The sequence below is a fragment of the Halichondria panicea genome, chromosome 10 (genome assembly GCF_963675165.1).
Source record: "Halichondria panicea chromosome 10, odHalPani1.1, whole genome shotgun sequence".
In the NCBI taxonomy this organism is placed as follows: domain Eukaryota; kingdom Metazoa; phylum Porifera; class Demospongiae; order Suberitida; family Halichondriidae; genus Halichondria; species Halichondria panicea.
This window is the reverse complement of record NC_087386.1, coordinates 497574-519846: the sequence shown is the minus strand read 5'-3', so window position 1 is coordinate 519846 and position 22273 is coordinate 497574. Positions and strand designations below refer to the sequence as shown.

General features: G+C 43.6%; 8 protein-coding genes across 13 annotated transcripts; 3 read left to right on the top strand and 5 right to left on the bottom strand.

The window, feature by feature from the left end:
• Window positions 1-304: 304 nt before the first annotated feature.
• LOC135342880 (vacuolar protein sorting-associated protein 52 homolog) lies at window positions 305-5201 on the bottom strand. The gene is made up of 17 exons (XM_064539722.1): window positions 5046-5201; window positions 4809-4908; window positions 4631-4759; window positions 4328-4395; window positions 4151-4264; window positions 3857-3918; window positions 3699-3786; window positions 3309-3472; window positions 2741-2873; window positions 2340-2531; window positions 2091-2246; window positions 1772-1890; window positions 1542-1665; window positions 1286-1489; window positions 1059-1139; window positions 788-1003; window positions 305-531 (listed from the first exon to the last, which is right to left on the bottom strand). The coding sequence occupies exons 1-17, from the start codon at window positions 5076-5078 to the stop codon at window positions 385-387; spliced, it is 2130 nt and encodes a 709-aa protein (XP_064395792.1). The 5' UTR covers window positions 5079-5201; the 3' UTR covers window positions 305-384.
• A 39-nt stretch (window positions 5202-5240) lies between these two features.
• Window positions 5241-9339, top strand: LOC135342882 (anhydro-N-acetylmuramic acid kinase-like). 3 transcript variants are annotated; one of them, XM_064539724.1, is made up of 12 exons: window positions 5241-5425; window positions 5518-5718; window positions 5854-5955; window positions 7625-7803; window positions 7853-7900; window positions 7954-8021; window positions 8276-8368; window positions 8411-8498; window positions 8609-8732; window positions 8777-8852; window positions 9040-9100; window positions 9154-9339. In XM_064539724.1, exons 1-12 carry the CDS (start codon window positions 5298-5300, stop codon window positions 9216-9218), a joined length of 1233 nt encoding a protein of 410 aa, XP_064395794.1. In that variant the 5' UTR covers window positions 5241-5297; the 3' UTR covers window positions 9219-9339. The 3 variants fall into 3 exon arrangements, with proteins under 3 accessions (XP_064395794.1, XP_064395795.1, XP_064395796.1); XM_064539725.1 differs by having other exon boundaries at window positions 9040-9104; XM_064539726.1 differs by having other exon boundaries at window positions 5507-5718.
• On the bottom strand, window positions 9271-11496 carry LOC135342881 (uncharacterized). The gene is made up of 2 exons (XM_064539723.1): window positions 11396-11496; window positions 9271-11169 (listed from the first exon to the last, which is right to left on the bottom strand). Exon 2 carries the CDS (start codon window positions 11162-11164, stop codon window positions 9377-9379), a length of 1788 nt encoding a protein of 595 aa, XP_064395793.1. The 5' UTR covers window positions 11165-11169; window positions 11396-11496; the 3' UTR covers window positions 9271-9376.
• Window positions 11497-11690: 194 nt separating this feature from the next.
• On the bottom strand, window positions 11691-15339 carry LOC135342871 (uncharacterized). The gene is made up of 6 exons (XM_064539710.1): window positions 15199-15339; window positions 14616-14884; window positions 14310-14382; window positions 13940-14063; window positions 13496-13697; window positions 11691-13061 (listed from the first exon to the last, which is right to left on the bottom strand). The coding sequence occupies exons 2-6, from the start codon at window positions 14871-14873 to the stop codon at window positions 11763-11765; spliced, it is 1956 nt and encodes a 651-aa protein (XP_064395780.1). The 5' UTR covers window positions 14874-14884; window positions 15199-15339; the 3' UTR covers window positions 11691-11762.
• Window positions 15176-17392, top strand: LOC135342872 (influenza virus NS1A-binding protein homolog A-like). 2 transcript variants are annotated; one of them, XM_064539711.1, is made up of 2 exons: window positions 15176-15319; window positions 15435-17392. In XM_064539711.1, exon 2 carries the CDS (start codon window positions 15548-15550, stop codon window positions 17213-17215), a length of 1668 nt encoding a protein of 555 aa, XP_064395781.1. In that variant the 5' UTR covers window positions 15176-15319; window positions 15435-15547; the 3' UTR covers window positions 17216-17392. The 2 variants fall into 2 exon arrangements, with proteins under 2 accessions (XP_064395781.1, XP_064395782.1); XM_064539712.1 differs by having other exon boundaries at window positions 15177-15319; window positions 15440-17392.
• Window positions 17377-19029, bottom strand: LOC135342878 (selenoprotein F-like). Its single transcript, XM_064539719.1, has 4 exons — window positions 18814-19029; window positions 18418-18481; window positions 18000-18117; window positions 17377-17751 (listed from the first exon to the last, which is right to left on the bottom strand). Exons 1-4 carry the CDS (start codon window positions 19027-19029, stop codon window positions 17685-17687), a joined length of 465 nt encoding a protein of 154 aa, XP_064395789.1. The 3' UTR covers window positions 17377-17684.
• Window positions 18974-19727, top strand: LOC135342879 (large ribosomal subunit protein uL29-like). Its single transcript, XM_064539721.1, has 3 exons — window positions 18974-19110; window positions 19219-19355; window positions 19412-19727. Exons 1-3 carry the CDS (start codon window positions 19108-19110, stop codon window positions 19641-19643), a joined length of 372 nt encoding a protein of 123 aa, XP_064395791.1. The 5' UTR covers window positions 18974-19107; the 3' UTR covers window positions 19644-19727.
• A 100-nt stretch (window positions 19728-19827) lies between these two features.
• Window positions 19828-22201, bottom strand: LOC135342875 (pre-mRNA-splicing factor 38B-like). 3 transcript variants are annotated; one of them, XM_064539715.1, is made up of 8 exons: window positions 22043-22200; window positions 21918-21974; window positions 21793-21861; window positions 21295-21446; window positions 21168-21228; window positions 20745-20908; window positions 20415-20546; window positions 19828-20256 (listed from the first exon to the last, which is right to left on the bottom strand). In XM_064539715.1, exons 1-8 carry the CDS (start codon window positions 22079-22081, stop codon window positions 19920-19922), a joined length of 1011 nt encoding a protein of 336 aa, XP_064395785.1. In that variant the 5' UTR covers window positions 22082-22200; the 3' UTR covers window positions 19828-19919. The 3 variants fall into 3 exon arrangements, with proteins under 3 accessions (XP_064395785.1, XP_064395784.1, XP_064395786.1); XM_064539714.1 differs by having other exon boundaries at window positions 21918-22201; XM_064539716.1 differs by having other exon boundaries at window positions 20116-20256; window positions 20401-20546; window positions 21918-22201.
• Between the last annotated feature and the right edge of the window lie 72 nt (window positions 22202-22273).

Here is a 22273-nt window from a genome sequence, read left to right as displayed (position 1 = left end):
TGATTCTGGCCTGGTGAGTGGGCCTGGACATGTAGTAAAAACATTTTTGTTTCTGGCCTAGTGAGTGGGCCTGAAGTGAATGTGTTTGATTCTGGCCTGGTGAGTGGGCCTGGACATGTAGTAAAAAAAATGTTTGATTCTGGCCTAGTGAGTGGGCCTGGACATGTAGTATAATAATTATGTTTCTAGCCTCATTTCATTTTAATGACCACTAGCATAGGGAATAATTCAAGTGAATCGATAATAATTATAGCACCATAATACACTTTCACTGCACGCCCACTCATGCACTATATCCGACAAATTCTTCAATATTGTTTATTAGAGGAAAACACACAATTGTAACACAAATCTTACTAACTAAAATGTGTTCTAAGCTAATAGCTAAAAAGAAGTCTTTTGTTTCTTGACCTCCACCATGAGATGGTGAATGTTGATAAGTTCTCCTCTTATTTGTAGAGCTTTGAACGGTTGCTGGGAGAGCACCTTCTGGAAGCGATGGTAGTACTGAATCAGCTGAGCCAGAGCACCCTTCAGTGTGTGTGTGTGGGTGTGTGTGGGCGTGGTGTGTGGGGGTGTGTGTGTGTGTGTGTGTGTGGGTGGGGAAGATAATAATTATTACAGCCAATACTAAAATTTGGAAAAAAACGCAACACCTTTGCTTCGTAAAATTGGCAGGTTTTCACGTATAAGTATAATCACACCAATGGTCAGAGAGCTATGTATATCAATTACAACTTAAAATTGGACAAATTACAGGCTCTCAAAGATAACTACTAACACTGACCTGGAGTATGGCTGTCCCATTCTTGAAGTTAGTGAAAGACTGCATAATGTCGTGGTTGAGGGTCTCAATCGACTTCTTCCAGTCGGAAGCGAACCCTCGTACCAGCTGCTGTATCCGCCGCTCATCCATGCGTATCTTATCCCTCTCTCCTCTCTCAAGCAGCGGCTCTGCGTCCTTCACAAACCCGATCAAGCCACCAAAATATGGAGATAGTACCTGGGAGGGCAATAAAAAACGTATTTTGATTACAACACATTCTTTCCTTTCTTACTTCCTCCACAAATTCCTGTGTTCTGGAGTGAAGAAGACTTTTGAAACTTTGAGACTCTTTAGATTCCTCAGATGTCCGTTCCTGTACGTATTATGTAATATTAATATCACGCTTAATTAGAGCAATAAATTTAATGTTCTATTGTGTGTACGAGGATGATGCAACGTTACATAAACTCGTGTAGCCATAGCAACACTGATTATACAAACAGTAACTTGTTTTCTCACCGCTAACACAGCGAGGAGCATGTCGTAATTGTTGATGAGGAATATGAGCTGCTCTTTCCTTTGAGGGAACTCGGCCGCCATTCTCAGGACAAAGTTCTCCACCTCCCCTTGTAGCGAGGAGAGAGCGTGGTCTACCTGGTCGTCAGGGTGACTCTGATTAATACCCACAAGCGCGGCCGAGAACTCAGCATATCGACGTGTTACCTAGTGGGGGGGGGGGGTGGTTTGAAATGACACTGATTGTGTCTGGACTCACGTAGTGTGGCCGGGTGTCAATGCTGCCTAGTTTGGACGGGTCCGTGTTCTTCACACTGGTCACGTTTAGTTCCAGAATGTGCCGGAACCGAGGCCATAGAATGGACGCCAGGTCACGATGGTAACTAGGGAGGGGGAGGGAGGGTTAAAAGGTCAGTTATGGGCAGTAAGCATTCTAGGCATAAATTATTATAGTATAGCAAATGGAATTCTTTTTTTTAATCCACTCACTCGTCTAGACAGGGTATTTCCCTCCTCTTGGTGATTGCCTGGTAACGGAGACTGACGTGGATACACAGGAAGATACCAATGGAGTCATAACAAGAATCCGTGTAAGACTCTATATTCTTCTGCAGGGGACAATTGTGATGATAAAAATATTATCGTGAGAATATCAAATCCAAACCACTACTAAATAGTAATAAATACGATTACCAATCATCAAGGGTTTTTAACATCTCTTGACAGTCCTTCTCTACTCATGTGCCACCACCCACACACACCTCACACACACCTCACACACCTCACACACCTCACACACACCACTCACCAGTAGGTAGGCGAGTGTCCTCCCGAATATGGAGTCAAAGAAGTCCTGAGCGGCCGAGGGAGTGAGGTTGAAAAACTCAACCACAAAGAGATACTCTCGACAGCCATTGTCCATCAGAGCAAAGTGGATGCTCCGAAACAAGCTCTCAAACGAGTACTGCACGCAGGGGGGAGGGTCAGTGTGTGGGTGTGTGGAGTGTGTGTGTGGATGTGGGGGTGTGTGGCTAGTGTGTGTGTGGGTGTGTCATACCTTTCTCTCTGCTCGCTGGGCGTGTGGTACTACTATGATGGGGTCCTCCAGCTCTGTTGTCAGGACCGTGTCTCGGTTGCCAAGCGTGAAGATGGTGGAGCGATTCTTGAGAACGGTTTTGGTAGAGAAGAAGCCTCTCTTCATCGTGTCCTCTGCTCCCATTAAGTCATCCTTCTCAGCCGTCTCCTCAAACTGGGCAAAGGAGAGTCAAGACACAACTACATGTACATGTAGCATGGGAGCAAATTTAATACCAACGCCTCAAAAATGTTTCATACAGTTAGTTAATAATAAGTCCAATCAATTCAGGCCAATATCCTACACACAAGCACCCCCTCTAACAACATCCCGCCCCCTCACTATCCCCTCTAACAACCTCCCGCCCCCTCACTCTCTCGTACCTGGAGTTTCATGAGTTTGGAGTAGTAGTCCTTGAAATATGAGTAGTAGATCTTGCCCATCGTGTCCATGTACTCTGACCTCACTTGCTGAGCAGTCTCTCTGCTGTGGGCCATCAGAAACTCATTGAAATACCTGTAAAGAGATGAAAGTATAATTATAATAATGACAAACTTTGAATGGCCATCTTTCAACAGCTATAACTTTAGTAACGCTGATCCAATGTCAAAAATTTTATGATTTCTGAAAAGTTTAAAAAAATACCTTTCAAATGATGTGTTTAAATCAAAATTTCGTCAGGGGCATAATTTGTCATTTTTCGGCCTTGGACCATGGGCTATTATTCATGGTATCATCAAATTGGCAAATACTTTTATCTCTCAAATGTAAACTTCAATGATACCATTTGAAAGGTCTTTTTGTAAGCTTTCAGAAAATCATAAAATTGTTGACATTAGATCAACGGTACGAAAGTTATGGCTGTTGAAAGAGTCCCCAAACCATCTCGTACTATTATGAGATTACGGGGGGGGTGGTGGGGTGTAGTGCAAGTGTACAATGAATGCGTACTTATAGTTGAGCAGCTGATTCTGAGTCATGTGATAGTTGGTCATGGGTTTTCTGAACTGATAGATCTTGTGCAACAGATACTCTCTGATCTTTGAGATGGCCTTAATCTTCAGTTTGTCCACAACATCTCGCACGTCAAATGCAGCTCGGCAGTCGTTGAAGTTCTGTGAGGGTGTGTAACTAGTGAGGGTGTGTAGTTTGTGACGATGTGTAGTTTGTGACAATGTGTAGTTTGCGAGGGTGTACAACTAGTGAGGGTGTGTAGTTTGTGACGATGTGTAGTTTGTGACAATGTGTAGTTTGCGAAGGTGTATAACTAGTGAGGGTGTGTAGTTTGTGAGGGTGTGTAGTTTGTGAGGGGCACGTAGTATTAATACAGATTGATTTTACCTGTAAATTAAGGAATTTGATTTTGTGGTCCAACTCGTGAAGATTTTCAATAAATTCTCTCTCGCTAACAGGTGTGTCTGTCATGTGCCTGTGGGTGGTGAGGGGGCGTATATAACAGCTTGTGTGTGGTGTGGGTGTGGGTGTGGGTGTGGACTCACTGTACAAGATGCTCTGTGATAGTGACATCGGACACAAACTGACTCAGCTCACCACGCACCGCCTGTGTGTGTGTGTGTGGGTGTGTGTGTGTGTGTGTGTGTGTGTGTGTGTGTGTGTGGTGTGTGTGTGTGTGTGTGTGTGTGTGTGTGTGTGTGGGTTGTGATGAGCAACAAAAGCTGCTACTAGTTACAGTGATACTGTACATGCACAAGTTGTATTTTCATTCAAAATCTATAGAGTACATTGTATGCACATGTGTTAGACCTCACACTTGTGGTACCATGACAACCCACCTGTCTGTTCTTGAGCTTGATGCTCATTGAGTGAGACTGATCTTGTAAAGACTGTATCTCAGAGCTGATACTGCCAAGGTCAGTCTGGAACTTGCCCAGCATGTCCTCCATTCTCTAGAGGGTTAGGAGGGGGGGCCACTAGTCATTGATATCATCCACACTATACGTTGGTCTTACTGCAAGTATCTTATCACAGTTGTGGATCTGGTAGTGGAGGCTGGCGATGTGGCGACTCTCTCGAATATCTGCCAGTTTGTTGTCAAGGCCCTTACAAATGAATGTCCAGAAATTCAAATAATAATTATAGGCTTCTACGGTTTCTTTAGTGTGAGTTGGTGGGTCATTTTCAGAGTTTAATACGCCATCTTAAAGAGTATATTATACCTTCCAGAAAACCCCCAAATTACTGAAATTGGATCACCATAACTAAAGTTATGGTGGTCCTCGTACTGTAGCTATATACACACATTGGTGGGATACAGTCTTCAATGGACTTGAGCTCCACTTTCCGCAGCTCTGACTCGATCTGCCGGGAGTACTGCCTCATATCCACGCCCTGTCTCAGAGCCTCCTGCACCAGCTCGTCATCAAGGTTAGCCTGGATGTGACCTGTGAGGGTGTGTGGTGTGTGTGATGTGTGTGGGGTGTGTGGGCGTACCGGCAGCTTCTGTTTCGTCCAAGATTTCATCGTCTGCGGAGGTTATGTTGAGCTCATCAAAGTTCAGCTGTGCCAATATGTCCTCCGCCAATAAATCCTCCTGAGAATGAAGGAAGGAAACAATATCAAGACACAGTCGATGGTTCCAGCCTTGAGGCTATGTCTAGTGTAGTATTGGTGTGTACAGACACTAGCCACAATCATATATACGAGTCCACACACGTTACAGGTGGTCACCTCGCTCTCTCTGGTAGCTGTAGGAGACTCCATAACGACAGCACAGCCTTTCTTGATTATTGACTACGAGCTAGCTTGAGGTTTCTACCAGATAGTAGAGGAATTCTCTACTATCTATGTTTCTACCCTCGAAAAGACACTGGTCTATTGAAAGGGGAGGGGCTGCATGAGGAGTGGTCTATTGAAAGGGGAGGGGCTGCATGAGGAGTGGTGAAAGGGGAGGGGCTGCTCTTAGCTGAGCTGCTGCTAGCTATGGATATGGATGCTGCCAGTCCTGAGAGTTGCTTGGCCGTTGGTCTGATGTCAGGCACCAGTCTAGACGGTGTGGATGCTTGTGTGGTGGAGATCACTGAACCAACAGAGCCAGGGAACCCTCCAAAGTAAGCTCTCCTCCATGCAATAATTATACTTGTAGACGTCTATTTCACGACCTGTCTATTCCATTCTACTTTAAATATCAGTATTTCTGCAGACTACGTATGGTTGGTTTCTTCACTCGTCCCTACCCTGAGGGCCTCAGAGGTGACCTCACAGCATTGTGTGTGTCAGGTACCGTGACTGAGCTGTGCCGATACAACGCTCTATTGGGGAGGGTGTTTGCTGACGCTGCACAAGAGGTCGTATCTGGGTGTGGCTTGAGTATGGACCAGATATCAGTCATCGGCAGTCATGGGTGCGTAGGTAGTAGTAGGATTGCTGTCACTCCAAAATCCATCTTTTAGAGAAACAATAATTAAAGGCTACCCTACCTGCAACTTTGAGTTGTGTTATACTGTACAACTCCTCCCCTCTGCCCACCCCCCTCCAGACAGACGGTCCATCATCTGCCTTCACCCACCCTCCTTCACGGCTACACGATATCATCCACCTTACAGATTGGTGACTCGTCCATCATTGCAAACCATTGCAGGTATACACTGTAATTATCAGACTGATTCATTCTTCAACAGCCATAACTTTAGTGCCGTTGATCCAATTTTAAAAATGTTATGATTTTCTGAAATGTTCCTTTCAAATGATTGCGAAATTTTTGCCGGAGCCCTAATTTGTCATTTTTCAGCCTTGGACCATGGGCTATTCGCCAAATTAGCAAATACTTTTATCAAAAGAATTTTGATGATGCCATTTGAAATGTGTGTTTCTAGCCTTCCTCGTGATCCTTCTGTCCAATGCTTACAATCAGTGTGTCAAGTATCTCTTTATAGCACAGAACGACTAAGCTTCAGACAATTTTATGATCGTTGAAATTGGATCCACGGAATTCAAGTTATGGCAGCTGAAAAAGAATAATCAAATTGAGGGGGGGGGTTATTTCAACAGCCATTAACTTTAGTACCGTTGATCGAATGTCCAAAATTTATGATTTCTGAAAGCTTAGAAATTTTCCTTTCAAATGATGTGTTTCAATCGAAGAGCTAATTTGTAATTTTTCAGCCTTGGACCATGGCATCCATGTTATCGCCAAATTAGCAATAAGAATTTTGAGTACCATTTGAAAGTAAGCTTTCAAATACCTAATTTTCGATCCATAGAATTCAAGTTATGGGCCTTATGGCAGCCCAAAATCATTATAAAACGGAGGTGGGGGGGGTGTGTCTTTCAACAGCCATAACTTTAGTATAGTTGATCCGATGTCAAAATTTTTATGATTTTCTGAAAGCTTAGAAAATTACCTTTCAAACGATGTGTTTCAATCCAAAATTTCATTGGGGCCCTAATTTGTCATTTTTCGGCCTTGGACCATGGGCTATAATCCATGGTATCGCCAAATTGGCAAATACTTTTATCTCTCGAATATCAACTTTGATGGTACCATTTGAAAGGTCTCTTCGTAAGCTTTTAGAAAAACATAAAATTTTTGATATTCGATCCACAGAATTCAAGTTATAGCAGCTAAAAGATTCCAAAATCATTAATTAAACGGGGGGGGTGTCTTATAAACAGCCATAACTTCAAATAGTTTTGCGTTCCCGTGAGTGGGTTCAATTCACCAGCAATAGTTTTGCGTTCCCGTGAGTGGGTTCAATTCACCAGCAATAGTTTTGCGTTCCCGTGAGTGGGTTCAATTCACCAGCAATAGTTTTGCGTTCCCGTGAGTGGGTTCAATTCACCAGCAATAGTTTTGCGTTCCCGTGAGTGGGTTCAATTCACCAGCAATAGTTTTGCGTTCCCGTGATTAAATAATTGAGGGGGGGGGGGAGTTGCTGTTTATTGCAATGGCTATTAACTTTAGTACCATGGATCAAATGTCCAAAATTTTATGATTTTCTGAAAGCTTAGAAAATTTCCTTTCAAACGATGGTGTTTCAATCCAAAAATTTGTCGGGGCCAAAATTTCTCATTTTTCGGCCTTAGACCATGGGCTATTTATTATCCATTGGTATCGCCAAATTGGCAAATACTTTTATCGCTCAAATAAGAAATTTGATGACACCATTTTAAAGGTGTCTTTCTAAGCTTTCAGAAAATCGTAAAATCGTCGTACACGGAATTCAAGTTATGGCAGCTGAAAGAATTAATCAGGGCCTATTCATTTGCTGAAATGAGGTGTTTCAGTAGCTGACTTTGCCATTATTTAGAGTGACGACTGTGGGAGACTTCAGAGGTGCAGACATGGCCGTGGGGGGACAGGGGGCTCCGTTGGTACCGTATCTGGATGAGATTATCCTCCGGAGCCGTCTTGAGGAGACAGGACGAGTTGGTCTGCTACTAAATATCGGAGGAATCAGTAACATCTCTGCTCTCACCACACACAGAGGTGAGACAGTATTATAAGCTTATTATTGTCAGTCGTGGTTGCTCTGTAGGTAATGATGAGAGAGATGTCACACTGTTGGGGTTCGACTGTGGACCAGGTTAGGTAGAGATCATGATGATTGTCTCCGTACGCTTATTATTCAGCATAAAGGTAATGTGCTCATTGACACTCTAATGAAGAAATGGTTTGACTGTGATTTTGACAGAGATGGAGAAATGGTACATATGCATACACCTCTCCCCCTGTACTCTAGCTACCCCCCTGTACTCTAACTACCCCCCCTGTACTCTAACTACCCCCCCTGTACTCTAACTACCCCCCTGTACTCTAACTGCCCTCCCTGTACTCTAACTACCCCCCTGTACTCTAACTACCCCCCCTGTACTCTAACTACCCCCCCTGTACTCTAACTACCCTCCCTGTACTCTAACTACCTCCCTGTACTCTAACTACCCCCCCCCCCCCGACACAGGCTCTCACTGGCAAGACCTCCATTGAGCTTCTTGACTATTTGATGAAGGACGAGTTTATATTCAGACAACCACCAAAATCAACTGGAAGAGAGGTTAGCGTGTTGTCATAGTAACCTGATAATTAAGCATTGCAGTATTATGGAGAGGCATATTTGGATAGTCCTCTGACTAAAATGGACAAGCTGCACATTGCTAGGAAGGATGTCATAGCAACTTTATCAGGTACCGTAAAGCGGGTAATTTTTGTTGTCCAAATTTCGTATGAACTATAATTGTAAGTAACCTACTAGTGTGTCCTTGACTACATTATAATAATAATTGTTCGTCTGCAGAATTCACGGCTGCTGTAGTGTGGAAGAACTATCAGCTGTTCATTGAGCCACACTTCCAGAGAGGGGCAGCTGGGTATGACCTGTATGTCAGTGGTGGGGGAGCCAAGAATGCGGCCATAATGAGGTACCGTTTGTGCAAAATAGTAATCTCAATCAGTGTTATTTCAGAGCTTTGGAAAGACGTTTTGAAGGGTTTAAAGTGAGTACAACGAAAGAGATTGGAATTGATCCAGATGCAAAGGAGGTGAGTTCAAGTCTTTGTTACTTAGTACAATGCTCATGCTGTATGCCGTACTATGTGTGTGTGTTGTATACAATGCTGCCGTGTGACTATGTATATGCTGTAAGGGTGTGTGTGGGTGTGTGTGATGTGTGGGTGTGGGTGTGTGTGTGTACAGTATACAATAATGCTATGTGTATACTGATTGCAGGCTCTGTGCTTTGCTTTGCTGGGCTACCAGACGTGGAGAGGACGACCAACCAATGTACCCAGTGAGTATGTCATAGGCTCAGTAATGATTACATCATCCCACCCACTCATGCAGGTGTGACTGGGGCGAGGGAACAAGTCATTCTGGGTAAAGTGTGTCCAGTCGTCAGAACAAACTAATGATTACACAGAATATTCTTTGTGCTCTTAATTTATATTAATTAATCAACAATTCAATTAACAATAATTAATTTTTTGTGCTCAAAATTCAAGAGTGCTAGTATTCAAAACATAAAATAATAACTACCGGTATAAATGGCTATATAATAAATGACTAACTAAGTAACTATACAAGCTGTCACTAGGCCAGTACGAGCGATCATGACAGCTTTCTTGAGTTGACTTGGATCAGCAAAGTCGTCCTGTTGGAGTTTCCTGACCTCACGAATATCGCCACTGCCACACACCACGAACAACAGAGTACCCTCAGGGCATCCTTCCACTAAACGCATTATATTATCATCCATCGCATCGGCAACCGATTGTACAGCGGGGTGAGATTTACCGCCTTTTAAGAACAACTCCATATCGTGCAGCTGCAAAAAAGTGAAGTGACATTTAGGGATAATTTCAAGAGATTTATCCACACACTCGACATCTGTGTCTACATCGCACGAAAAACTCGCTCCACGGCCGTAAAATGTGACCACTCCTTTTCGATCGACAATACCAGTGTTCTTGCCAAGCGTTCTGTACTCTGTCAGGATGATGTTATGAGCCCCTTCATTGAAGGGGATCGTACAGTTAGGACCAGATTGTATCTTGTGCTGAACCAATCGCATGCAAGTCGAAGCATCCTCGATAGAGTTATGGCCGCTTGTTCCCGTGCCCGTCTGTATATCCATGCCGAGTAGTTCCTTGGCCAGTCTTCTCAGTCCGGGTTTGTTCCTGGGTGTGGCAGTAGGTGTGAAGATACAGGAGGTATCAATGACGAAAGGATGTGAGAATTTGAGAGCATGGAAATCGTTATCGAGAGAATGACCAATCAGAATGGATCCGGAGGGCACTAGTTCCGATATCTTCTGTTGTACTTCGCTCAAATTAACTGTGACATCTTTTAGCATCTCTTGATCGATGCCACTGAACTTTGTCCGATAATCTGTAACTGGTTTGTCCGGTTTGACGAGCGTGTCGTAGATACAGTTGAGTGCCTCGTCTACAATAGACACGCGTGCCAGTTCTGATTTCTGTGGCTCTGTCTCCACCATTTCACAATCGATAGCAAACATTCGAACGTCTCCCATCTCTTTCAGTACAGTCTGTGGCTCTTTGTCCGGCCATGATGTCACAGTGATGTAATCGGAAGTGTCCGTGGGCTCAGTCATACCAGGGACTGGAAAACCGTGACCAGTTAACTCTTCTTTAGTGAGTACATACGCACTTCTCGTTAGCCTGGGAATGGCCGATGAAACTTTGGGCTTTGGAGGTTCATTGTTTGCAGCATTACAGAAGAAAGATTCAAGTCCCATTTTAACGAAACGTGCAGAACCAGGATGCTCTACTTTGAACTTGAGAGTGGGTGAGAGAGATTTCAGTTTGGGAAAGTTCTGTTCAGAGTTGGTGAAAAATTCCTCGGAAATCATCGCCATCCACAAAACAACGACACGAAGTTTCTTCAACTCTTCGTCTCCAGGGAGATCTTGCATAGCAACCGGCCGATCACATACTATGTGCGATATAAGAGTCTGAAAATTGGCAGTCTTCAATTTCTGCATTGCCATAGCTGAACTCTGACCTTTAGTTAGAGCAATGAGTCCGTTGAGAGTGTTTACTTGCTGTACAGTGAGTGGCTCCACCCCCTCAGACCCAGACGTCTTGGCCTTGGATTCTTGTCGTTTTCGTTCTTGTTGCAACCGACGGAGTTCGTTTGTTCGCGCTTTCTTTCGTTGCTTTTTGGATAAACTACTAGCGCCAGTGTTACCATAGAGACCCGGCTCGGAATAGTCCATTGAAAACGTCTTCTTTTTCTTTGCTACCGGAGGAGAGTCGTCATCGTCACGGGGATGATCAGGTGACTTATCGGAACCAGATGAATCATCAATCTCTCCATCACTCAGCTCATCCATATCTCCTGCATAGGAAATATAATATAATTATATTGTACTTTGTATGCATAATTATGTGGCAGGTAGGTGACTGCATTTACAATACGTAGGGGGCGTGATCGATATCGTGGCAGGTTTGTACTTGTACTTGTTTGGAATCATTCATCTAGGCATGCAACAACATCACATAGTAAACTACATGCTTCTACAACCATCAATCAATCGTTCTATAAACCATTTATGTGTATTTACCTGATTATATATACTGGAGAAGATGGAAAATGTCTTTTGTAAACACACACCACGTGTCTTTAGCCCTTCCCAGGCCGCTTTTTTCCTAATATAAAAGTTTTTATGCCAAAACTACGGGGTCAAAGGCTAATGAAGCATCTAGCCTCGATTCCAGCCCCCTCACATTTGTAAATTGTTTGCAGTTCCCCATGTAACTGCAATATTGTAGTGGGATGCCAGGTTTTATATATAGCTTTGACATCTCCACCGAGGTATCAGTACCCGCAGTGCTTTTATTATAATTATATAACAACAATTGATTTCAATGGAAAAATGATACATGTGTAAGGCATTAGTCTGTTTTCTGATTATTAATTTAAAACACTAGCTAAGCTTTCTCGTTCGCTAAAGGGTCCAAGTGTGCAAACACGTTCATCCAAGCAGATCCTTTTCCATCGTCTTTCTTCACTGCTTTCTTAGGGGATGCCCCACCTTTCATTGGGCCCTTTGTTGCCTCGCCCTGACGGAGATAGGTTGGTGGTAGAATAGGCGACTGACTGGCAGCCAGGGGCGACCTGAACACAGAGGGCGGTTGAGGCATCAATGGTGGAAGTGAGGGCGATGCCGTAGGAAGAGGCACAGGGGACTGGGGTTGGCTGGCTTGAAACATAAGTGGATCGAGAGATTCTAGACCAGAAGAGAGCTGCCCTTGCTGCTTGGTGGGTTCTAGAGAAGTGAGTCCTAACAGCTTGAGATCGTCCGAGAGTAAGTTACTGAGTACGTCCTCGTCCCCTAGCAGTGGTAAAATATTTGGTTCTGACGTACTCGGCATTTTGTCTTTGCTCGACAGCTGCTGTTGTGGAGTGTCAACGGGAAGATCAGGTATCCCTGAGTCTTGTTTAGAGGCCGTAAATTCTTTCTCCCAGCCAGAGTGTGGATTGTCGGTTTCTTTTTGATCTGACGACATAAATGCAGAAAAGCTACCCCATTCATCGAGAACTTCTTCCTTCGTTTGCTCGGTTTGTGTTTTGTCCAAAGTTTCTTCAAAGTTGAGAAGATTGTCTATTTCATCCAGCGAAGGTTCTTCTGTGGTCGGTTGAGCAGGTTCAGGGTTTAAAGGTCGAGTGGTGTTCTCCCCATTAGCAGTAGTGTTATGTTGCATGAGCTCTGATTGTATACTAGCTCCGCTCCCACCTAGCTGCATGTCACTCACTCCAGCCTCTTCGAGAATTCTTTCAAATGAAAACGGGTCCACTTCACGTTGCGGTAAAACACCGCCATCCTGCACAGTGGCTACATTCTCCCCCGTGAGGGTGGGGCTTGGAATGGTCAGAGAAGCCTCTCCAAATACATCAGCTCCGATGTCTAGTAATGGTTCGTCGTCATCGTCGTCAGCTGGGAGCTCCATTTCCGGGGCAAGTGGCGTTTCTTCGGATTCTAAATCTCGTATTTCTTCGAGTAGACGTTTGACCTTATACTGGTGATGATGATGGGACCGCAAGTCCACTAGAATCTTGTGGAAAGCATTCGCAGATTTGTCGCAAAACGAGAGGAGTTCTTTTTGGTAGAAGGGGAGAGAACGTGAGAGAAGATTGCAGCGACTGGCAAACACCATATCAATCTTCTCAGAGAGATCGTTTTTAAGTTTATCAAAGCGCAGTTTTGAATCCTTCACAGTCACCTGAGCCTGTACGGGTAGGAAGACAATAGTTGATTGTACTGTAACACTGTCAGTTGTATGATTTCAAAGGCTACAAATAAACGATGAAACAGAGGAAGTTACTAGACACACCATACAATCACTTTTGTTGTGAAACTAAAATTTAATTGAGGGACAGATGTTGTATGTAAACAGTACTTACAATGTACACTCTGATCTCTACATACACAGCGTGTGCACGCCCACTCAGTACCGTATAGCGGGTAATTTTCGAAGGACAAAATATTCGTGGTTAAGCAGTATTTAGTAATTTCGTGAATAATACTTTCGTGGTTGCTGCTTGCAACTGCAGGTAAAGGTAGGCAAGGTCGCTTCATTCGTGGGTAAAATATTCGTGGTCAGACCTTCAACCACGAATATTTTGCCCCACGAAAATTACCCTCTATATGGTATATACGTGCCTCTCTGTATTTAGTAAGCTGGTTGTGGTAGTCAGGGTTGTGTAGTTTATCAGACACATCCTTCATCCACAGGAGAGCTGCCCTATAGTCGGTCCTAGCCTTCTCCAGACGCTCGATGGAGACGTTGAGGTCTCTAATGGCAGTGGTTTGGAACACACCACATTCACTCCGTAGTCGTGCCAACGAGGGGAGCATGCCAAGTCTATGTGTGTGGGGGGGGGGGTTTGTGTGAGAGGGTTGAAAAAGTATACAAGTATGAATGTTAGATTACACAAAAAATTAAAAGCTAGAGCAATGGACAGCACACACCATTTGAAGGCCTAACCAGATTCTTATATAATTTCCACTGAAACTGGTATATGCATAGGCTTCAATATGTGACCACTCAGGGAAGTGTTGTGTTAGCTGTGGTCAGTGCTACTAGAGGAAGCAGTGACTATTCACCTGGCCTGGCTGTCGTTCTCTTGCATCTTGCCCACGTTCTTCATGATCTCCCCCGCATTGGTGTACTCTGTCTCACTCCACTTCATCAGATAGCGGCCCATCGTCTCCTCCTCATGAGACAGATCTGCAGTCATGTGTGGATATGTGTGTGGGTGTGTGGGTGTGTGTGGGTGTGTGTGGGTGAGTGTGTGGGTGTGAGGGGGACCAGCCACAGGACATTATTATCAGACAATATAGAAAATACATCGTGTCATGCTAATGTGAACACTAACCCAGACAGTACTCCATTATTCCACACAAGATATTCATGACCTCATTATTTAATCCATACTTGGCACAGGCCATTCAATCTAACAGAACCACAACTCACGCTTGATTTTCGAGGAGTATTTGCTGATTGCTTGCAGGAGGCCAATAGAGGTGGACCTCAAGTGGTAGGCTTTCTGAGAGAGGAAGAATGTGGCACAAGATGATAATTACATTCATAATTATAATCCATTAGCAAAACACACGCTATTATAAGTGCCCTCATGCACGTACACAGGGCACATATCACACACACACACACACACACACACACACACACACACACACACACCCACGTACAGGGCACATACATGTAACTACATCACACACCCTCACACAAGGCACATAACACACACACACACCCACACACCTCTAACTTCATATCAATCTCCACGTCCCCAGCCACCACAAACTCGTCCTGATTCTTGCCCAGCTTCTGAATGAAAGTCTGCTTTGTCTTCCAATACTGCTTCTTGAGTTTCTGTTCCAAATTTTCCGTTCTCATTCGTCCGTCATTCACAGAGCCATAAAAGAGAGGAGTGGATATCCCCGCACTACCAAACCCGTCCATCCTGGGAGGGGGTGGGGCCTCTCGTGGCAACGGGTCGTACTGTCCTTGCATAGTCATTAGTAGAAAATCTGTGTGGGCGTGGGTAATTATAATGATGTTAAATGCTGTGAAATAAATGACGTCTCATTTGATTCATAGCTGTGAACTTGTATTCATAGCTGTGAACATGTAACGTATTCACGTGTTTATTCTAGACAAATAATTAAGATGCCTCAATCGGTACATATGACATAAAATCACTTTATTCAACTTTTGTCTTGTTGATCCGAAAGCCTTGAACATATATACAAGCTTTAAAAGTACATAAAGTACACGTACAACAGTGTGGACATACTTATGATGTCTAGTTACTAAGAGCATGACAGGGCTACACAAGTGGTACCTTGTTAATCTCAAAAGATGTACAAGCTGAGAATAATTCGAAGCTTCAGAAGGATCTAGTAGGAGAGGAACTCTCTGGACTTGACGTTACCTAGTAGACCTTGTCCTGGAATTACTACAAGGTAATCAATAACAAGTGACGTACTTTGTGGTAAAGTATTAACCAATCAAATGCCTTTGAGAGTTTGGCGGGTAATAAGTGGTGTTTGTTGATTAACCATTTCATGTTGTGTACAGTACAGTTAGATACAAGATACAAGATACAAGATTTGTACAAGTACAAGACTTAACAAGATCAAGAAGTGGGAGAATCTGTCTCTGTGCATACTTATACATTATCTCTCTGAGCAATGGCTACTGCTCTTCTGCAACTACCTCAAGCTCTACCACGCAGCAAGATGTCGATGGACCCCGAATGTTCAGGAAATGACCACGTGCTAGACGCTTCAGTGAACTATCTGGATTGTCTCATCTTGTCTCCTCATTTCTCGATGATGGATTCTGCAGCACAGAAAGAAGTTTCAAAGTCTATTGATCTCTCGCCGTCTACATGCATCAAGATTCGATCTGTTGCCAAACAAAACCAACTTCAAGACCTTGTCTCTCGTTGTGATCTGTACATTGATGCTAAACTACCTGATATGCTTGCAAGAGAAGATGTACTCAGTCTACCACGCATCCAAGTGAATGTAAAGGCTTTAGAGGAGGCATTTGAGCTCAGAACTGACTTCAGCGTTGTCGACGAAATTGTTCCCAAAGTCGTACTGAATTTGAAAGATAATTGTTCAACTCATCTTGAAGAGAAAGTTATTGAAATGTATCTCGAAGACAATCAAGTGACGTTCAGCCCCAAATCTACGAAGATGCGGTCACCCGAAAAGTCTGAAGGGTCACTGCGTTCTCTCAAACGATTGAATCCAACTCCTGCTCGAAAACTCATTCTTGACGAGACCATCACCGATGAAGAAGACGACTCTCTTGATGCCTGGCAAATTGTTTCAACTCACAAAATGTCTGAACTGAATGCTGTTGCTATTGTTGAATTTAACGGTAGCCTGGTGATGGTCAGTATTGCCTTGGTTCCTATGGTGCTAGACAACAGAGGTCTTCCAGTCAGCCCCACAACTGGCCTAAGTTTTATCAATGGAACAAGTTTTATGGCTCCAATGTCGATTGCACGAAGTGGATTTGGTGTGGTATCTCTTGAAGGCTCTCTGCTGAGTGTCGGCGGGTTCAATCGTGATGGTTGCCTAACTAGAACAGAACGTTACAGCTTTGGTCAGAACTGTTGGGACTCTGTAACAGACTTGAAGATTCCTCGCGCTCGATTTGGCATTGCTAAACTTGATGAAACTGTTTTTGCCATTGGAGGATCTGATGGGAGAAAGGAACTTTCGTCTGTTGAAACATTTGACTTGAATACAGAAGAATGGCAGTTGCAAGAATCGCAACTTCTAACCCCTCGAAGCTGTTGTGGGGCAACCACACTTAATGGCCAGGTCTACGTTGTTGGAGGACTCTACTATTCAACTCCTCTCAAATCTGCCGAAGTGTTTAACGCTTTATCGAAACGCTGGGAGCTCCTTCCCTCAATGTCCATTTGTAGGAGAGATGTTGCTGTGACCAGTTGCCTGGGCCAAATGTATGCTATCGGTGGTCAGACGTCTGGATGGAATTGTCTAGCGTCTGTGGAGGCCTACGATCCTGGCATGAAAAGATGGACTAAAGTGCCTGATATGAAGACTCCTAGACGCAATGCTGTTGCTGTGGCTTTGGATGATAAGATCTATGTGATTGGAGGCTACAACGGCTCCAGTGCTGTTCGACATGTGGAAGTTTTCGACCCCCGAACCTCAAGCTGGACACAATGTGCCCCTCTCAGTGTGAAGAGGTCTTATGCTGCTGCTACTGTGGTGGACGGCTCTGTGTACGTTGTGGGCGGATATGCCAGCTCTTCATTCCTAAACTCTGTAGAGAGGTTTAATCTAGAATCTAATCAGTGGACTCCCTTTGTATAGTTGTAGTGTGTAGTGTACCTTGTTATCTGCTTTTGTATTTATGCTGTCATGTCTCTTATCTTTATTTATTGCTGCTGCTTAGCTTCTCATTGTACACTTGACTTTGCTGCTATAGTACATGTGTTAATACCACTTACACGATAATCAATTTTGACAATAAATTGTTTTGGCTAATTATTGAATGGGACATGAATCATTATCACACGATAAATTGCCAAATAAAGATAATAGTAATAGATAAACAGTGTGTACACAAATTGAATACATCAGGTTCTGTTGTCTGGGCAACCAGTTTGAAACAACACCTTCATAAAACATGTGAACACACAACACAATCTGTTATCTATGGATGACTAACATGTGAGAACAAGCGTACAAATGCAACCACAAAGTGACGGCTGAGTGTGTGAGGGGAGACAGATAGACTGCAGAGTGCGCTAATTATGGTTAGAGGGTCAGAGTTTGTGATTTAATATTTAGTGCCGATCTTTTCAGAGAGGAATTCCATTATAGTGTCAGTGTCCCACCTGTCAATCCTGCACGAAATATAAGACAACACACATTAATCAACGTATCCCACATTATTACGTATTGCAGTGTAGAACAACATCTGTTCGTAATCAGATTTTCCCTATTACGCATGTGGGCAGATGCCAATGTAATGCAGTATGATTTGACTATTATTATATAGCATTCAGAAATTCTATAAACCCCTAAAAGAGTAATTTGTGTATAATGCATAGGAACAATGCTTCAATGGATGTGTGTGTGAGTTTCCCCTTACGCGAGTGTGTCTTGTACTGTCCTCGTCTCGTCCAATAGTTTGAGAGTTGGGTTAGCCCCCTTCTTATAACGAACCTCTAGACCAGGAAAACCTTTAGGGCGGTCACTCTTCACAAATTCTGTATCCATGGACGAAAGGGATATACGATTGAACTCTACAACACAAACAAACCACAATAGTTGCTTTCCAGGCCCTCAACAGGACGTAAAGGAAGTGGCTATCAATACAATAAGGAGATGTGGTACTTGTGTACAGATAGTGACTATAGTTGAAAGTTGTACAAAGTGCCTGGGGGTGCAAGTCTATAGTTCAGCACAATATTTAGTGCTTGGTGCAAGTCTATAGTTGAGATGAATGTGCTTAGCAATTAAGCACATCTGTAGTTAAGTGTTGATAAACATTGCTGAAACAGCATCACCTTTAATGTGAGGAAACCGCCCCAATTTTCATCCGCACACCTCCAGAATAGCACCAGCGTACATCTGTGAACAATAGGTTTATTACATACAGTTTACATCCATACATGTACATCCTCCACAGAATCTCTGCATGGGGTATTTCCTTCCACAATTGCATACACCAACACTATATACCATTGAAGATATGTGTAGCATTGAAGATATGTGTACCTGGGTTGGATAGTTTATATCAACAGTATCAATACCCTACCTTATGCTAACATCCACTGACACACAACACAAAAATGGATCTACCAAAACATTTGCATTACAACATGATCGGCTTTCATTAGAACCACACATAAATGTATCACAAGGTACCCGTTCGTACGACCTATACAGTAGAGTAGCCTCACCTTCTCATCACCCCCCTCCACATCAGTGGTACAGCATTGCTCACAATCAGTTTCCAGTTCTTCCAGTTTAAACTCCCTCAGATCACGACACGAGCTACAGAGGAGGTTGGAGGAGAAACCCAGCTCTGCACAGCTATTGGTGGTACCCATACACGGCACACTGGCCAGGCAGACCAAAAACAAGGCACCTGGGAGGACTTGAATCCCCGACGCCATTTTCCTGGTGTCTTTCGATTAACGCACACCGAGCGCACGTGATCTTTCTCTAAGCATTATCAATCCAACGTGGACATAATGGTAAGTTTAATCTGTATGAATCCTCCTCTCTGTACTAATCTCAAGCCTCCATTACTGCTCTAAATGTTGTAAATGTAGCACTAGTGATGTATTTTCCCCTGCACGTAGGGAAAGCTAAAGGCCCACGAGCTGAGAGGCAAGAGCAAGGATGATCTCCTGAAGCAACTGGATGAGCTTAAGACAGAACTGTCTCAACTCAGGGTGCACAAAGTGACTGGGGGAACAGCTTCAAAGCTCTCCAAAATGTAAGAATAGTTAATCTAACGATAAGCCTACTTTAAATATGCTATTCTCGCTACAGCAAGGTGGTCCGCAAGTCAATTGCTCGTGTGCTCACAGTCATCACTCATAACCAACGTGATAATTTGAGGAAACTCTATCGTAAGAAGAAGTACAAGCCATTGGACCTTCGTCCCAAGAAGACCAGAGCTATAAGAAAAGCCCTCACCAAGTACGAGGCCAGTCGAAAGACGTTGCGACAGAAGAAGAGGGACATGTACAATCCAGTCCGTGTGTATGCTGTGAAGCAGTAGTGCATGTATTAGGTTGTTATTATTATGACTGTTCTTTGTAAATATCAATTTTATGGTCAATGGCAATGAGAATAATTATGATGATGAATGCTATAACCCGGCCTCATGAACGTCTACATGACTTTGTAACACTAAAAAGCATATCTCATCAGTGTGCATGCACGTACGTCCCTGACGACACACCTTTATGTAAAGTACATAATAATTATTATGAAGAGTTAATAAAATGAAAAAAGAATACATACGTAAGGAAAATTAGTCTGAGTTAATGAGTGTTCATCTTCGTCTTCTGTCCTTGGAGCGTGACCTTTTCTCCGGTGACCTTGAACGGCCTCTCTTCTCATGCGATCTTGACCTCCGTCTACTGCCCCTGTCATTAGAGCGGCTCCTCCCCTTTCTCCTGTCATGTGATCGACTCCTACGCCTCTCCCGAGAGTTGGAGCGGTGATGATGTCTGTCTCTGGATCGTGACCTCCGCTTATCCCTAGATCTGGACCGATTCTTTTTGTCTCTTGAAGTTGAACGATTTCTCTTTCTATCTCTTGAGCGAGACCTTTGCCTATCCCTGGATCGAGACCGTTTCTCAGGTGAACGATCACGTCTTTCTCTAGACCTAGGAGGGGGAAAAGTCCATGAAACAAAAAGCACAGCACAATAAATGAATGACCTCTTAAACATTTAATATTTATACAAAAACAAATATGGTGAATAAGGCACTTTGGCAGTACACAGAGACAATCCATTGAAATCACTGTACCTTATGTCACGCACCTTCTAGGGGATTTGCTGTCCCCCTCCGCCCTTATTCTACGAGCGGCCTCTCCCCACTGATCCCTCGCACCATCGTGTCCGTGTCCATTCTTCACCTCAGGCTCTACCTCAACTACAGGCTCTCGGGCAGCCCTGCACAATGAGACATTATTACCAAAAATCCCAAGTGCTACATGTACATAACATTCCTAGTAATTTACAAAAAAAACATGTCATGTACACACAGGCTGAGAGGTATACAGTACACGCAAACACATTGTACTGAAGAAAGATTTTGTAACATCTTACATGATTGTACATTGCAGGGAACACAGTGTGGATCATACTCACCTTGTTGGTGGAGGGATGGCCTCCAGTCTCTTAATGAGGTCCTTCTGCACGTGCACAGGCATTCTTGGGAAGAGCGTGCCAAACCAGTCGAGGGAGGTGAGTATCAAGCGACACATCTCCCCGATAGTTACATTGTATCCTCCTCCAGCCTTCAGGTTGATCTCCTGCACAGGGACACAACCAAAACACGTGATTATAATTATACACTTATGTAGGCTGTGGTTTAAAAAATGTGTGCTCGAGAGCAATTAGACTTTCAAGGGGCTTCTTTACAGCTACAGAAGACATTTGAAATTGTTCTTCTTTACAAAATAGCTATCAACACTCTCAGAAAAAATGTAAGTTTTCAAACAACATCATTATAAAGCTGTACAGCTCATACACTGTAGGCTCACAGCTTGGCATTTCAGTGGCAGTACAGACCTCTTCATCTTCCAAGAATGGATAAAACCAGCTCCAGAAATCAGCAGGCGGTTGACAATACCTGAAAACAAAAATTCAACAAAATTCAACACAGTGAATACTCTATGTACAGTATTAATACACACACCTTACGTATAGAAATCCAATGGCTCTGATGTATGGAGAATCCGGATGATTGAGCATCACATTAACCTGCTTTCTAGTCAGTTTCAGCGTGAACAGCTTGAAGAGGAGACAGAAAGCAGTAGACACTATCCCACCAGCGGCTACCCCTCTCACCTAAAGTGTGTGTGTGTGGGGGGGGGGAGATATCGTTATCACTGCAAAATAGTCGGAAATCATCTCTTTGTGTGTGTATCTCATGCGGTGATTTCAAACAGGTAATTACCAATCACAACAAGCTCCATTATCGGAACGAGCGAAGCTTAGCCAGTGATACACTCTGAGGAGGTGGAGTCAATAGTGAAATGAGCATCTCGTGCATACAAACACACACAACACAGATATTACACACTGTACCTCCATCCAATGTACACTTAGTCGCACGTACAGTACATCAATATCCAGATTCCATTTATAATTATAGGTAATCGACAAAAGCATGGCCTCACATACATGTACTTACCCCGGCACACATTCCAACTTGGCCCGCCAGCTTTCGACTGTTTTTTTCCCACGGCTCCATGTGCTCAACCTGCGGAGGAAAAAAACAACTTTTAAACAACCGAAATCATGATGTAACTGACTCACCTTGTAGTATATCTCGTCGATGACCTCGTGGAACGTCTTGAACTGTATCAGCTCTTCCTTAAAGTAAGCAGAACCAACGATGTTTGTGAGGATCATACTGTTCAGATTCATGCTATCTTTGTTACCATACAAGGGCAGAGTGTTCTTGAGCTTCTTGCCATCATCCTCCCAACCTTCCATGACTGTTCACCTCTCTGATAGACCTAGACTTACAGTAGTTGAAGTGTAGAATTATAGAAGTAGACACTACGTTCAGCATGCGTTCTTTATGATTTTTCTGCTCTAATTACACGAAAACCATACAAGGGGGGTGGGGCTGGTTCATATCCGGACCTGACTATAAATAATCACTGGGC

What these genes read in the sequence shown, in the direction of transcription:
- LOC135342880 (XM_064539722.1), bottom strand. Translation starts at nt 5,078, where the DNA reads ATGGAGTCTCCTACAGCTACCAGAGAGAGCGAG. An exon ending in ACTGTGATAAGATACTTGCA is followed by an intron (nt 4,265 to 4,327) that starts GTAAGACCAACG and finishes CTAACCCTCTAG; the next exon opens with AGAATGGAGGACATGCTGGG. An exon ending in TCAAATTCCTTAATTTACAG is followed by an intron (nt 3,473 to 3,698) that starts GTAAAATCAATC and finishes ACACCCTCACAG; the next exon opens with AACTTCAACGACTGCCGAGC.
- LOC135342871 (XM_064539710.1), bottom strand. Translation starts at nt 14,873, where the DNA reads ATGACTATGCAAGGACAGTACGACCCGTTGCCACGAGAGGCCCCACCC. An exon ending in AGATTGATATGAAGTTAGAG is followed by an intron (nt 14,383 to 14,615) that starts GTGTGTGGGTGT and finishes TTCCTCTCTCAG; the next exon opens with AAAGCCTACCACTTGAGGTC. An exon ending in GAGAACGACAGCCAGGCCAG is followed by an intron (nt 13,698 to 13,939) that starts GTGAATAGTCAC and finishes CCACACACATAG; the next exon opens with ACTTGGCATGCTCCCCTCGT.
- LOC135342879 (XM_064539721.1), top strand. An exon ending in GCTTCAAAGCTCTCCAAAAT is followed by an intron (nt 19,356 to 19,411) that starts GTAAGAATAGTT and finishes TTCTCGCTACAG; the next exon opens with CAAGGTGGTCCGCAAGTCAA.
- LOC135342881 (XM_064539723.1), bottom strand. Translation starts at nt 11,164, where the DNA reads ATGGATGAGCTGAGTGATGGAGAGATTGATGATTCATCTGGTTCCGAT.
- LOC135342882 (XM_064539724.1), top strand. Translation starts at nt 5,298, where the DNA reads ATGGATATGGATGCTGCCAGTCCTGAGAGTTGCTTGGCCGTTGGTCTG. An exon ending in GAGCCAGGGAACCCTCCAAA is followed by an intron (nt 5,426 to 5,517) that starts GTAAGCTCTCCT and finishes GTATTTCTGCAG; the next exon opens with ACTACGTATGGTTGGTTTCT. An exon ending in TTGATCCAGATGCAAAGGAG is followed by an intron (nt 8,853 to 9,039) that starts GTGAGTTCAAGT and finishes TACTGATTGCAG; the next exon opens with GCTCTGTGCTTTGCTTTGCT.
- LOC135342875 (XM_064539714.1), bottom strand. Translation starts at nt 22,097, where the DNA reads ATGGAAGGTTGGGAGGATGATGGCAAGAAGCTCAAGAACACTCTGCCC. An exon ending in ATTGGATTTCTATACGTAAG is followed by an intron (nt 21,229 to 21,294) that starts GTGTGTGTATTA and finishes TTTTGTTTTCAG; the next exon opens with GTATTGTCAACCGCCTGCTG. An exon ending in GCCATCCCTCCACCAACAAG is followed by an intron (nt 20,547 to 20,744) that starts GTGAGTATGATC and finishes CTCATTGTGCAG; the next exon opens with GGCTGCCCGAGAGCCTGTAG.
- LOC135342872 (XM_064539711.1), top strand. Translation starts at nt 15,548, where the DNA reads ATGGCTACTGCTCTTCTGCAACTACCTCAAGCTCTACCACGCAGCAAG.